Consider the following 15584-nt stretch of genomic DNA (forward strand, 5'->3'; position numbering starts at 1 on the left):
ACAAACCAATATGGACACCTCGTAGCACAAGGTGTTGTTAACGTTATTGAATAGTTTTCTCTGAGATAGAAAGGGAAATCCAGATAGAGACCGTAAGGTTATATACATTAATACTTCAATGAAATACTTGTGTTAAGAAGAGGTTTGATTGTGAGGAGAATGAATTTCTCCTTTGCTGGATGTGGATTTTTAGGAATTTACCATGTCGGAGTTGCGAGCTGTTTGAAACAACATGTCCCACAGTTGGTAGACAATGTGAAATTCGGAGGTGCTAGTGCTGGGGCCATTGTTGCCTGCTGTTTGATGTGCGATTGCTGTTTGGGTATGTATTAAAAATACGGAAATCGTGATCTAATCAGGTGGAAAATGGCGTGTTGTATAATGTAATACAGAGGTGAGAAAGCTAGTGGGTCAGTCGGTCACAAAGGTTGCCATACCATTGGCTTTCGACCAGTAACCATGGTCAGTATACAGTGTACGTCTGGAACCCGAGGCGCAACAGAACAAGACAGTATACAATAAAAGACGGTTATGTAAAGATATGTGTCATGACTGTTATGATTTATGAACAATTTCTATTGCAGGGATAAACGTTACAGTCTGGTCAAAGTCCAGCCTTTAGGCTATATATATATATACTGTAACAGTTAGAGTTTTAAATTATCATATGCGTCCGATGTCCAGATTGTTCACGGACCCTACACAAAGGCAGAAATTTCATAAATGAACAATTCAAGTCAGTTTTCACAAAACCTAACCAAATTACTTCTGCAGAATTTAGAACTCAGTTAGGCTGTTCAGCGATGATACTATTTTGTTTACATCTGTATCCTCCAGTGTGTAACATCTTATTACATTACAACATGACCTAATTACAAACTGGCAGATTCGGGGGAAAAGGTGCAAAATGGTATTCCTGAACTGGTAACTTCAGAATCTCTTTACATCTTTCAAACCAAACTTCACTCTCTGAACCAGTTAGTATTTCAAACACATGCACACATGTACACGTACACTCCCACAACCTACATTGATCATGACACAATCTTCAATATGATGAAGTAGGTCAATTAGACTTACACGGGCTACATCTATATATATGCGTGTCAGGGGTCGACACTAACACTAGTCTGGTAGTCCTGGACTAGTAGATTTCAGCAAGGACTAGTGAATCACCTAACCTAATTTTTTTATATATATATATAACTGTTCCTTGGACTTGTGAAAAATATAATAATAAAATAAGAATATTTCTTTTTAAAATTTAGAAAACAGCTTGATAATATATATTTAATAATAATAATAATATATATTGCATGATCATTGTCAAAATATTCCTAAAACTTCACCATATTTTTACGGCAGTACATGTAATTATTTTAAGTCCCCTACAGTCGATTACTTTTGATGTTTCGTGCTGAAGATCACGATGTTTCCTTATCAGCAAATCTTGGACTAGTTACATTGACAAATAAAGGACTAGTAATTAATATAATCTATTCAACTAGTCCTGTGGACTAGCTACCAAGCAAAAAAAGTTAGTGTCAAGCCCTGCGTGTACATATGTACATGTATAATGTCAAATGACAATAATCAGTAGGATAAAGATATCTATCTATATATAGGTCATGCAGTGTATACAATGTACATGTACACGTGTATGCTAAAGTCTACAGTGAATTGCAATTTTAACTCAGATAACTTATATTTAGTTTGCTTATATTATAACTTAATTACGTATTATGAATACATTTGTATGGGAACTGGCCATGGGTCGATCGTCGGCGACCAGGTAGCTCAATTGGTAGAGCATCTGTCTAGAGTTCGGAGGGTCCTGTGTTCAAACCCCGGTCAAGCTGTGCATTTTAATTTTCTGCTCCTATTACACATTTATGCATTCAACTATTAAAGTACGTAAGACAAGTAATTGCAATTGATAAAAAGTCTCCAGAAGCACCATATCTTGTAACTGGTTGGAAATTCCCAGTTTTCTAAAATGGTCTTAAAAACCACAAGTACACTATTAAGCTAGTACTCTTGCCTGTTTACAGAGATCTAAATGAAATATTTCTGTAAACACCAATCATGTTTCTCTCATTCCTGAGCCAGTATATATGACCACAGATCTAGATAGCAGTCTAATCTAACTGCGTGGTATACATGACAGAACTCTCCAGGTTTAGAAATCTAACTGTTGGATTTAGGGATTCAAAAACAATAGATGTTTAAACTAAATTACAGATTTGATGTTTGTTGTACATGTACATACATCATTTATACTGTATACATGTAACTGAACATTTTCGTCGCAGTTTCACTTTCGCCTGTAAAATTTTTACCCTCCCTGATCAGGGCGAATTTATTACCAACAGTGAAAATCAGCACACAACACAACACACCGTACTAGATAATTATAATAAAATGTGAACAGATTATACCTGTGAAAATTTGACTGGACAAAAGGTTCTCAGTATACAGTTATAATTATATATTTATAAAACTACATGTACATGTATGACCTATGACAATATGTATATAATACATCGATCACTTGTTTGATTTTATGTTTTTACAGGAAAATGTACAAGCTTTACACTTCGACTAGCCAGCAAGGCCAGGTATCATTCCTTAGGACCTTTGCACCCCAGTTTCGATATCAACCGCATATTACGAGATGCTCTTAATGAAGTGCTGCCAGAAAATGCCCACAAGATTACATCTGGGCGACTGCATATCTCACTGACACGGGTCTCCGACAGAAAGGCTGTGATTATATCGGAGTATGAGTCCAAAGATGAACTTATACAGGTTTGTATTGAACTGAAATATAAAAAAAACTTCCTTTTAGTCATATGGTCGTTTAAGCTCAACCTAGGCCTGTGCCAAATGATCTTATGCTGTATATATAGCTAACCATTGGCTTTTTATCTTGATGGGCGAAGTCCATAGATCTAGAGCTTATGCTGTTGCCCCTGATTTTCAAAGAGATGGTGTAATTATATAAATTAATTGATTCAGGAAAATACAGGCATTCTGTAGCTGTGATAATTTGCAGACATCATCTTTTATGTATAATTATTAAGGATATGGACCTGATGAAATTTGGGATAAAACTGAACAATTTCTTTAGTATAGTTCTGACTCGGGCCAAAGGAACGACACGTTCACTTACACTGTATATTATAATTAGGTTATGGCAATCCATGCATGTGTACGGCAAACAGATTGTTGTTTCAAATAAAAAAAAATCATCCATAGGATGTGTTCTGTTGATGTATGTGACAAAAATGAGCAAAAGAGTTTCTGTTCATTCACGTACACATGTAGAATAAATAAGTTTATAAATAGTTGTTTATAGATGTTGCTGTGTTTCAGGCCCTCCTGACCAGTGCCTTTGTCCCCCTGTACTCTGGCTTGGTGCCTCCCTCATTTAGGGGCGTGGTAAGTAGTATCCATCGCATATACAATGTATCTAGTCTAAGACTGTCAATTAACTTATACAGCAGGGACTCTCCAGGCCAGCTACCAGTTTGAAAAATTCAACATCCCTTTGAGTCTTAATATCAATAATGTGTTACAACTTGATGTGACAAAATGTTTAACATGACAACAGATCTGTAATCGTATAAAGTGCTCTGTGTAGGTACACTGTATTAATGATTGTTTAATTTCATATTATCCTTTATCAAGGGCCAGGTGAGCTTATATTATATAATTATGCTGTGGTGTAAATGTAGTGTCTGTCATCTGTTCGTCAGGCAATTCAACCACTTTTTTTCTTTAAACAACTTCTTCTCGATAACAAATATGCCTAGGGTAATGATGTTTAGCCAATAGCATGCTTGGATGAAGGCCTAGGGCTACCAAATTTGTTCAAATGAATATGGTCACTGGAGTCAAGTATGTTAAAATTTTTAAACAAGTTTTTCTGAACCTGAAGGCCTACATGTAGCTATAGGATGATGATAACTAGCCAGTTGCATGCTGGGATGAAAGGCTACCAATATTGTTCAAATGAATTACCTAGGCCTTCTCCAATATTCAAGGTCACATGGTTCAGTCGTCTTAAAGAAACTTTAAACAACTTCTGAATTACCAAATGGCCAATAGTGGTGATATTTGGCCAGTAGCATGCAGGGATAAAGGGTTACCACATTTGTTCAAGTGAATGACCTGCAAACATATTCAAGATCACAGGGCTCAAATAAATTTAAAACTTTTGAAAGAATTCTATTGAATAACCAAAAGCTTAAGGCCTAGGGTGATGATATTTGGCCAATACAATGCTTATAGATGAAGGGCTATACGTATACCGAGTTGGTTTCAAAAGAATGATTGACTCATATTCAAGGCCACAGGAGTCAAATATAATATTTTTTTTAAACAACTTGAAAAATCAAAATGCTTAATTAAGTTAAGGTGGTTAAATTCAGTCAGTAGCATGCTCAGATGAAGAGCATTGAAGTTTGCATGTTCATGTGAATGAACTTTTCCCATATGCAAAGTCACAGGGATCAAATATGTTTAAGACTTCTTAAATGAATAAAGTAAAAGCCTAGTGTGATGATATTTAGCCAGTAACATGCTAATATGCAGGGCTATCGAGTTGCTCAAAGCAATAACCTTAACTGACATTCAAGGTCAAAGGGGTCAAATATGTTCCTACTTTAAAAGTCTTCTGCTGAATAACCAAAATGCATCTAGGTTGGTGATTTTTAGCCAGTTCAATGACCTCACCTCAATAAAAGAAAGGTATTGGGTAATGATATTTTGCAACTTGCAAGCTGAAATGAAAAGTCTGTCCAGCTAAATGACCTTGTTTGATTTTTAAGGTCACAGGGGTCAAATGTGTTCAGTGTTTTAACAGGTTCTTATGGATGACTGTAGCTTAATTTTAAGGTTGCAAGTGTAAGATTAGTATCAGGTGAGCGATGCAGGCATATTGGGCCTCTTTTTTTCAATTATTTTCCTCCTATGAATATTTTCAAATTTGTTTGGTTACTTTTAAAACATATGTTCCTGATACTCTTCATTAAACATAAGTACTCATATAAATCATGAAAATTGGCTTGTTCTACAGAGGTACGTAGACGGTGGTTTGAGTGACAACATCCCACAGCTAAATAGTGAGACCATCACCGTATCACCGTTTTGTGGCGAGAGTGATATCTGTCCTAGAGATTCCTCAGCTAACCTGATGCACATCACCTTGTCTAACACAAGCTTCCAGTGTTCTGGCGACAACCTGTATCGCATGAGTCGTGCACTTTTCCCGCCTCACCCAGAAATCCTCAGTGATATGTGCCAGGAGGGTTTCGATGACTGTCTCAGGTTCTTACAGAGAAACAGTGAGTGTCAAATGTGTTCATTGAACTTATTTTTTTTGTAAACAGCTTGTCACTTAACGCATAGTCATTTTATTTGGAAAAATGTTTGAGAATAAAAATTAAAAAGGTTATTTGAGATATATGTGGTTGAGAATACATTGTGAAAGACTGCCTCAAGGCCAAAAAAATCCCAAAGTTATAATTTAAACGATCAAGTTCAACTTTACTTGTTGATCTCAATTCAATGATCACACGATTTGATAAGAATTTCCAAAATATATCGGAAAGTGTACAAAATTACTAATTAAACCTAAAATCACTTTTTGCAAATCTGAACTGTTTGTATAACAAATTCTGGTATAAGTAGTACACACAAACATGTATATGTGAAACTCCAATTTGTAGTCTCTTGTACATACTCTTATATAACTTAAAGAATATGTTTTGGGGACCCTTATATCATACCTGCCAACTCTGTATATACTAAAAGAGGATGATGACCCTCTTTTGAAAAAAAAGAGGGTCAGCCTCATAGCTTCTTCCTTTTTGCAACAAATATAAGAAAAGTAGATGTAAAATATGGTGCTTAAATATTTAAATGATGCAAAAGATACATTCTACGCTTTCGACAAATAGTAAAAGTCTAGAGAACTCCGAATGACTTCAGTAACTTGAATTCTAATGTACGATAAGATTCTGGACGAAAAGGGTTGAAATTGACGAAATCCGGATCAAAATCTTAATCAGCTGGCATGTGAAGTTTATAAAGCGGGTTAAGGGCTAAAATTTGGTTGTAACCTGACAAAATCGTGTCACTTGCAATTGGCAGGTATTGTATATCTTCCTAATTCTATATATAACCTTAGCTATATGTTTTTTTTGCTGCATTTCAGATCTGATCTCTTGCACAAGACACCTCAGTGTTCGATCCTCTATCGTATCTGTATCCAAAGTGCTCTCAAAAGCTGCCTCTACTGACCCTATAGATGATGAAGATGAATTATCTTCAGGAGATGAAACCTTTGACGAAGAGATGAGCGATTTATGTGAGGGGAATCATGAGCAAGATGAAGAATGTGCGGACTGTAAAAAGAAGGTTCAGGTTGCTCTGATAGACACCCTCCCACCTTCTGTAGTTGAAGGTAACTTGTGTATACAATTTTGAAATAATATCTTTTATCACATCATACCATATGTTGAAAACATCACTTGTCGACATGAGTTTCTGTTCATGTAACAAATTCATTTTGAATAAGATATTTTGACAGTGTTCTCTGTCCTTCAGAAATGAAATCACCTTACTGGTGTTTTGTGAAGATAAATAAGATATTCTTTGGTCCTTAACTCATTCACCCCTGGCGACACATTTGAACTCTTCTAATTCAAATGTTGGAATAGTTTATTGTCTCGCCGTGAGACTAAGGTGTCGCTTTTCCGGCGACGGTGTCAACATTAAGTTTTTGCATTTAAGTTAGTTTCTCTGAAAGTATAAGTGCTACACCAACCAAACTTGATCTATAGATGCATCTGAGGTAGTACATCTCAACCCATGAATCAAATGCAGCCTACCATTCATGGTCCATTGACTTTGTCAGCATCTCCGGTCCATCAACATGAAGTTTTTACGTTTAAGTTAGTTTCTCTGATGTTTGCATCAATGGTCAAAGCGGGGCAGTGACAAGACATATTAATCTGAATGGCTTGTTATTTTTTTTTAGGGGTGAATGAGTTAATATGAACATGCTAAATTAAGACAATAGAATGCAACTTTCTTCCTTACATTTTGAAAATCCACATTTATTACATGACTGTTTTATTATGTAGTGAATGAATTCATGGTATGTTGCTGCTTGTTACATCATCTATATAGCATGCATTGCGATGTCAGAATTGTTATTAAAAGGATTTTGACTTTTACAAGATTGATGAAACTTTTACAGTATGTATGGAATTGATGTTAATTATCTGTTTACGGTTGCAAAGTCTTGCTAAATTGAAAACCTCCCGACTTGTTTCAAAAATTTTATATGAAATGGAAACCCAGTGAAGAACAAATATTGTAAAATTTCAAATAACTTTTGAATTCAAAATGCATGTTTTTGTTAAAAAAATATGTATTTTTCAGCTTTTCAGGCAACTTATGACTCAATGAACAAGGGAATTATTGGCTGTGTGCGACAGAATCGTGCATGCCGTCTTATATTGGCCATAAGCACCCCCTGGTTACTGCCTGCAGACATCTTCTACACCTACACTCTAAGGTGAGCGAATTAAACCAACCCTGAGGGGAGCAAACTTTACCGGCAACAGTACTTAAACATTTTGTAAAAAGATTTATGAGACTAATACAGTTTAACCCTGTTATCTCGAAGTCGACGGGGTCATGGGAAAACTTTGAGTTATCCGAGTATTCGAGATATGCATGTTCATATATTTGGTATGAAGTTTGCTGTTTGGAAATAACATTAGCAGTCGTTGATTTGTATTAATAGCCAATGCTTATAATCAATCAATGAATGATATACGTAATCAATATAACAAATACAGATATGTTATTTTACAATAAACACGCTTACAAAAAAAAGAGTAAATTATTTCCAAAAACGTATTTTCGTTTAATGTGAATAAAATGGTTGGACCATATTGTAAATTCGTTACGAAATATGGACGGGCCTTGTGATTAAATGTTGTTTTTGGCTAGTCTTAGCGAAGTCTTTCCAGATCTGCATTTATATTTGCAAGTCTGTCGAGTTTTATCTCTGAAGTGTTACATTTAAAAATTGAACAATCCCGATGTCTCCGAACTCGTACTATACAAGTCTAAAACAAATCACTGTCATGGAGCATACACAAATTTGATTCTTTAAATGAAAACACACACTATCAGATTCTATCTTACGTGTAACACATTGATTCATTAAAGCTAACTGTGACATCTGACACCTCCTCAAATCCATGTCATCAACAGCAATTACCGTATTGTTCTTAAAACCTCTCAATCCACTCTCAAAGCCATACTGGCTCCTGTAAAAACACGAACCCATGGTGGAGCTGCCCTATGTTGTGAATTTACCTGGAAATCTTTTATGCATGACCACGCTTTGTGACCAATTTTCCGGTTTGGACTGTTGTCAGTTTTGGTGTACAAATCATTAAATGGACTCGTAGGTAGTACAGAATACTGTTGATCAAGTTTGTTTTTTATTATGAACATCATGGTTTTGACAGTCCGTTCACTTAATATTCTTCAGCTTTATCATAAAATATTTTTACAGATTTTATGGTAGACTTCTATTACTCACAAAAGATGTTCATAAACACGGAATGGCCAATGTAAACAAACATGGCTGCTGCTGAAATATTGCAGGGCATTGTGAGACTTAACAATGTAATTGTTAAATTATATTAAGGGACCTAGTATCATCTTAGTGCTGGAGCACACAACTGAATATTGCTTCAAAACACATTAAGAACCACACATGCACTTCTGGTTATATAACAGTAAGCTCCAAAACCTGCAAGTGTCAGTAGAAATAATTCAGGATCACAAATGATCGAAGGGAGGTAACTCATCCAGGACTATAGACAACACAAGGAAATTCAGACCTGATGTTTTACTTGTCATGCTGCGATTGTTTCCAGAACGCAGAGTGTTCTAGAATTCTGCTGACCTTTATATTTTGACAGTGACAATATGATAAGTCATGATTCAGAAGTTTAGAGACAATTTAAATTGTTAGTAATTTTTGTGTTGTTTTATTGACAATTTAAATCATTTTACGGCAAACAGCAACGTAGACAAAAAGATATCAGCATGCATATAAAAATCAATTAAAGTTCAGTAAAACCTTTTCAGTTGCATTGTTAATAAAACATGCAAGATCATTTCTTCCTACAAGGTACGGGCTGTGTATAGTTTTCTCACTCTTGTGAGTTTTGATTTTGTTTCGTCCATTTATTCGAGCAAGTCGAGAGTTGATTTTGGCAAGTAAATTTTGATTTCAATTGCCAGACAAGGCAATTAAAAGCAGTGGTGTAGCATACATGTATGCTTGTATGCTTAAGCGTACACTAAATTTTTCAAGAATTTGTTTCTTTAATCATATATTTTTACTCATTAATTATTATGTTTTTTATGATAAACATGGACCGTCTCTATCAATCATAAAAAACGAAATGAATAAAAAAAATCTTCTTCAAAATTTCAGTCTGATCAAAATAGAATTATGTTCTGTCTATACACATTGATAAATCTCGAAGGTTTATGTAAATCAAACACTGTGTAGTGAAGTACATGTACACAAATAAAAAGTCAGGTTTTACTTGTTAATAATCAGTCTAAAAGGAATTCCCAGAACACGGCAGATTGCTTCTAGGGCCTAGTAGAATTCTTTTCTTCCAGCTATGGGGCAACTCTCCCTCCCATACCCTCCCCCTCCTCCGGTGGTACACACCTCTGATGCTTGACCCCCTGTAGGTATACACTTCGAAAAATGATTTGCTACGCCATTGAAAAGGGTTTTTAAAAATTAATGTTGAGCCCTGGGCAACAGACAATGCTTATTATTATGTTTTTGTTGTAATCTGATGAAAACCAAACATCTCCCATACACAAAGGCACTTTGCTTATGATTGATCATCTATTTTCCCACCCTTCACAGACATATATATCTTGTTTTAGCTGGAGAAGATCCATTTTTCTCCCACCCTTCACAGGTGTGTCTCACGTTTTAGCCGGGAAAGATCAGCTTGTCACCCCCTAGGGGGAGATAGCCTCGTGCCGATTAGCACGTGTTCAATTGTGACGTCATTAAAATACGTCATCGGTAATTGTGATGTCATCAAAAGTGAATGACGATATGCATACCCCACATGTGTTTTTGTAAACAAACATGGCAGATTACTGTCGGTGGAGCTGTGACTGAAATTATAGGATGGGAGAAAAATAATCATCCCCTACCTCGAGGGTGTAACAGAGAAATCTCCAACCCTCTGGGTGATTTTTTTGTTTGTCTAACCCTCGGCAGAGCCTCGGGTTAGACAACCAAAAAACATCACCCCTCAGGTTGGAGATTTTTCTGTTGCACCCACAAGGTAGGGGAAGATTCTATTTGTCACCCCCTAGGGGGAGATAGCCCCGTGCAGAACGTCATGATATAAGTCATATTAACAGTATGATGACATGTCATCAATGCATTTACATCACGCTTGTATCTAAGATAGGAGAAAAACAATCATCCCCTACCTTGAGGGTGTGACAGAGAAATCTCCAACCCTTTGGATACTATTGTCGAATGTCTTGGCCTCGGCAAAGCCTGGGGTAAGACAATCAAGAAGATCACCCCTCGGGTAGGAGATTTCTCTGTCACTTGTTGTAGTTTTATACAAATGTTATATGTTCATGTCCATTGTATTATAGAGTACTACAGTACTTGCCCTCATTGCCGAGTGATGTACAGACTATGTGTCAGGAAGGGAAAGAACTCCTACAGGCCTTGTTGTCCCACCTGTCCCGGCACAGCAGCAAGTATACAGCAAGGTAAGCAGACCGTCAGTACATTCTTTTGAAGAAATGTCATCAATATTATTTTATTGAGATTGATACTGTGAACAGTTTTATGTTTGCCTTTTCATTCAGAAATCAAATAAAGTAATTAAAGAGATTTTTTTTTATCTATTTATTAACTTGTAACATTTTTGTGTAAAATGTGTTTTGAACCAAACATTCTATGTATTATGATGCTGTGTGAAGTCGTAAATTAATCAGTTATAGACAAAAATTGTTGCATGATGATGCATTCTAGCTAAGTCAACTTTTGTCCAAACACGAGTTTACTTGTTAAGTTATAACGTGTTTTGATATTCTTACATCTTGCATGTGAATAAAATTTGCTTTTACTTCAGCAATATAATTAAATCATGCTATTTTACTGGATCTGGGAATATCGTAAGACATAATGTTTGTTATACGCCGTGGCTGTATTGTATATAATCACAACAATTGTCCAACATCGCATGGTTCTTGGCAGTAGTATCGGTATCGTTAAGATCACATTATAATGGGGGGAAACATCAATATCTTGGATAAAAGCAAGTATCACTTTGGATTTAGTAAAAGCATTTTTACACAGCACAAAGAGATGATCTAGGTAAAAGGTATTTAATTATATGATTTAATTTTTGATATGGTTTGTTCACAGATTCACTTGTCAGTTGGCAATAACAGAAGTGAACTACCCCAGTGGTGGCGACATAGAGAAAGCTCTTGCCTCCAACGATCCTTTTCAACCCCACCCTGAGGAACCAATCGTTCGCAACCTCAACATTGGATTTGCCGTTGATTTCGAGACTGACCGCCCAAATTCTATCCAGTCCTTGCGTCACTTGGAGGGTAGAATGGAGCACATGGATCTAAACGGGATTGAACTTCAGTCGCAGGGACAGGGCCAGAACTTGCATATCAGTACCGACCTAGAGCAGCTGCAAGCCTCTCAGGTCCCATGTCAGCTCATATTTGATACCTTTGAACAGTGCCTTCACATTTCAAATGAACAGGAGTCTGTCATGGCTTATTACTATAAGGATGAAAACAATTCCAATACCTACAACTTTCAAGAGATTTACAACATTGACAATGTTGATATGAACATTCCAAATACCATTGACTTGATGCAATCTTCCAACAGCAGCAGTACCGTAAAGATGTCAGATGACAGCAAAGCATCATGGGATAACTTCATGGAAAAAAATCCAAACCTTGAACATGAAGTGGATGAACACATCCAACATGAAGTAAGCCTGGTGCCAGCTACTGCAGTATCAATCCCAGGGTTACTAGGGATGACTCTTGATTCCTGATAATCTATATAATTAGCAAGTGGAAATTAATGTACAAACTTAAAGATGACTACATAACTGTGCTAAATGTATATAAAAAGGTATTTATTTTTTTCATAAATGAAAAAGTTACATATTTTTAGCTTAAAATACTCATCTATTTTACATAAAAAAAAAATCAAAAGTAATATGATATCAGTGTATACATCTTCATAGTCAAAGGTGTGTTAATTTTTTGCCTCATTATGTGTAGAGTTAAATTTCCTGATGTTATATTCCTAGTCCTGATGTTGTTAATTTACTTGATATTTTGTTATTGTTAAGTTTTAAGTGCAGACAATACTTTTCTGAATTAATATATTATGAAAATTCCATTATAAAGTATTGATTTCTATAACTTAATGAATCTTTCAATGCTGTGTTCAACAAAAAAATAACTTTCAGCTTCAGATTTTCACATTTTAAAGTGATTTTTTAAGCTGATATTTGTGATATGAGTGTTTTAATGACCAAGCCATGGTTGCCTTGTTTTAGTTTCTGAACAAGTTTTATCTAAAAAGCAATTTTAATACTGTATTTACAACATTTGATGTTTATATACACTCAGGCTATACATGTTCAGGTCAAAAGTAATGACATAATACACGAATGAGTATATGGTTGACATACCCAATTAATGTTAAATATAGAGTGCATTGTTGGATTTCCTTTTGTAGGAATATTGATTGCAGATTATCATTACTTTTTTTTTTTACAAAAGTAAATGTTTAACAAAATTAAACTTAACAGTTATTAAACTAGTTCAGTTAACTTATGATAATCACACTTGCTGGCCAGGATGGTACCATGTAGGTGGTCTAAATAAACACAGTTGGTCAGACGGGTAATTAACAGTGATTTCTGCCAATTGTACACCATAGAATTAACAGTCATTAAATGTAACAGAATTAAGGGGTGCATTTAAGGGAGTTTTAACAGGTTTTTGATGACATCTTTTAATGGACTGTGTGTGCAGTAGTGTAACCCTTAACCTTTTCATGTCTGATAAGGGAATAATCAAAATGTATAAATGTAGTATCAATATATCTACAGAAATAAGCTGTAACATTAAAAAAAAAATATAACCCCTATTTAATAACACAATTATCCAATATGCACACCATCTTAACCTTTTCATGTCTGACAACAGTCAAACCCTGGTCATCTATATGTGATGACAGGTTTCAGTGTATCAAACTCTGGTCATCTATATGTGACGACAGGTGTCAGTGTATCAAACCCTGGTCATCTATATGTGACAACAGGTGTCGTTGTATCAAACCCTGGTCATCTATATGTGACAACAGGTGTCAGTGTATCAAACTCTGGTCATCTATGTGACGACAGGTTTCAGTGTATCAAACCCTGGTCATCTATATGTGACGACAGGTGTCGTTGTATCAAACCCTGGTCATCTATATGTGACGACAGGTGTCAGTGTATCAAACCCTGGTCATCTATATGTGATGACAGGTGTCAGTGTCCACTGTTTCACCCGACCATGGTTAATGGATATAGATGTCTATTCATGAATAAAATCATGTGTTAAAGGAACGAGGGTATGTATACTCGGTCACACTTTTATAATCAAAACATGATAAAATGTATAGATGTAGTGTCAATATATCTACAGAAATAAGTTATAACATTAAGCATTTTTTATGACCCCTATTAACACAATTATCCAATATGCACACCATCTTAACATTTTCCAAGCCAGTTTAAGGTTTGGTTTTGATAATGATTTAATTTGTAATTTTATACACAGAGGATTGTTAATGATGAAAAATAAATGTTGACTTTTCACAGTTCCATTGTTGTTGTTAAGATGTTTATTCTAATCCAACATATGTGATGACCCTGTAACTGATGGCTCATGGTAACTGTCACTTACAGTGAGATAAGGAATAGCGCTGAAGTAAGACAGTCAACAAACGATACATATTGCTTAATGGGCAGCAGCTTTGAATAACGAAGTATAAAGAGATTTTGCTTGTAGCATGCAGTAAGGGAGGACGATGAAGTTAATTCCAATGAATTCTTTGATTCACTTTCAACGTCACAAGGATCAAATAATTCTTTTTCTTCACCTCACTTTTCTGTATTTCCAAGGAGCTGAGGATCATGAAATTGACAAAACATAAACATCCAGTGGAACTGTCGAGGTCAGCTTTGATCAAATTTATGTAAGATTCTTTGGCTATCTCCAGAACACAATGCTGCTGTATTCTGTCTGCAGGAATTACGATTTAAAAAGATGCATTTGGCAATAAGGTGTGGCTGCTATACAAGTGTATTTGTCTCGCCGAGTGCTGGGGCTCGGGTGAACTTGGTTTTGGGGGGCTATCAGGATGTGGCTGTACAGCTATTGGTCTCACCGATTGCTGGGCCTCGGGTGAACTTGGTTTTGGGTGGCTATCAGGAGGTGGCTGTACAGCTATTGGTCTCGCCGAGTGCTGGGGCTCGGGTAAACTTGGTTTTGGGTGGCTATCAGGATGTGGCTGTACAGCTATTGGTCTCGCCGATTGCTGGGCCTCGGGTGAACTTGGTTTTGGGTGGTTATCAGGATGTGGCTGTACAGCTATTGGTCTCGCCGAGTGCTGGGCCTCGGGTGAAGTTGGTTTGGGGTGGCTATCAGGATGTGGCTGTACAGCTATTGGTCTCGCTGGGGCTCGGGTGAACTTGGTTTTGGTTGGCTATCAGGATGTGGCTGTACAGCTATTGGTCTCGTCGGGTGCTGGGCCTCGTTTGGACTTGGTTTTGGGTGGCTATCAGGATGTGGCTGTACATCTATTGGTCTCGCCGAGTGCTGGGGCTCGGATGAACTTGGTTTTGGGTGGCTATCGGGATGTGGCTGTACATCTATTGGTCTCGCCGAGTGCTGGGGCTCGGATGAACTTGGTTTTGGGTGGCTATCGGGATGTGGCTGTACAGCTATTGGTTTTAGGAAATAGCTGTGATAGAATAAGCCTCATCCTGATGAGCACCCTTGTGCAGCATTACTAATTCGTATAACATATATAATGTCAGTAAGCCACAAAGTCAGTACTTTCATATTTTCTGGCTTTACTTTAAAATTGGTAAAATCTATTGGTCCAGCACCCTCACTCTTGCACCTGTCCTTATCTCGACTCTCCGCTTGCCCAGTTGCACTCAACACAACTATGTGCTACTTTTTCCGGCCATTTTTATTATTTGAAGCTTTAGTGTTACACAATACATCAAGATTATCAACAAACTATCACAATATCACATTTAGTTTTGTCAAACAGAGACCACTTGTGATTTTGGTCCCCCAAATTTGCACCCATCCTTACCGAAACTTGAAATGTATCAAAATCATCAAATTGCACACATTTACACTGTGTGATATATTATCAA

At 36.4% G+C, this 15584-nt stretch overlaps 1 protein-coding gene across 1 annotated transcript; it reads left to right on the forward strand.

Moving 5' to 3' along the window:
• Nucleotides 1-14009, forward strand: LOC110445973 (patatin-like phospholipase domain-containing protein 2). The gene is made up of 8 exons (XM_021490897.1): nt 1-322; nt 2576-2808; nt 3376-3441; nt 5081-5348; nt 6221-6469; nt 7453-7588; nt 10747-10866; nt 11528-14009. The coding sequence occupies exons 1-8, from the start codon at nt 160-162 to the stop codon at nt 12183-12185; spliced, it is 1893 nt and encodes a 630-aa protein (XP_021346572.1). The 5' UTR covers nt 1-159; the 3' UTR covers nt 12186-14009.
• The last annotated feature ends 1575 nt before the right edge of the window (nt 14010-15584 follow it).

This window comes from Mizuhopecten yessoensis, unplaced genomic scaffold (genome assembly GCF_002113885.1).
Source record: "Mizuhopecten yessoensis strain PY_sf001 unplaced genomic scaffold, ASM211388v2 scaffold267, whole genome shotgun sequence".
Classification (NCBI taxonomy): Eukaryota; Metazoa; Mollusca; class Bivalvia; order Pectinida; family Pectinidae; genus Mizuhopecten; species Mizuhopecten yessoensis.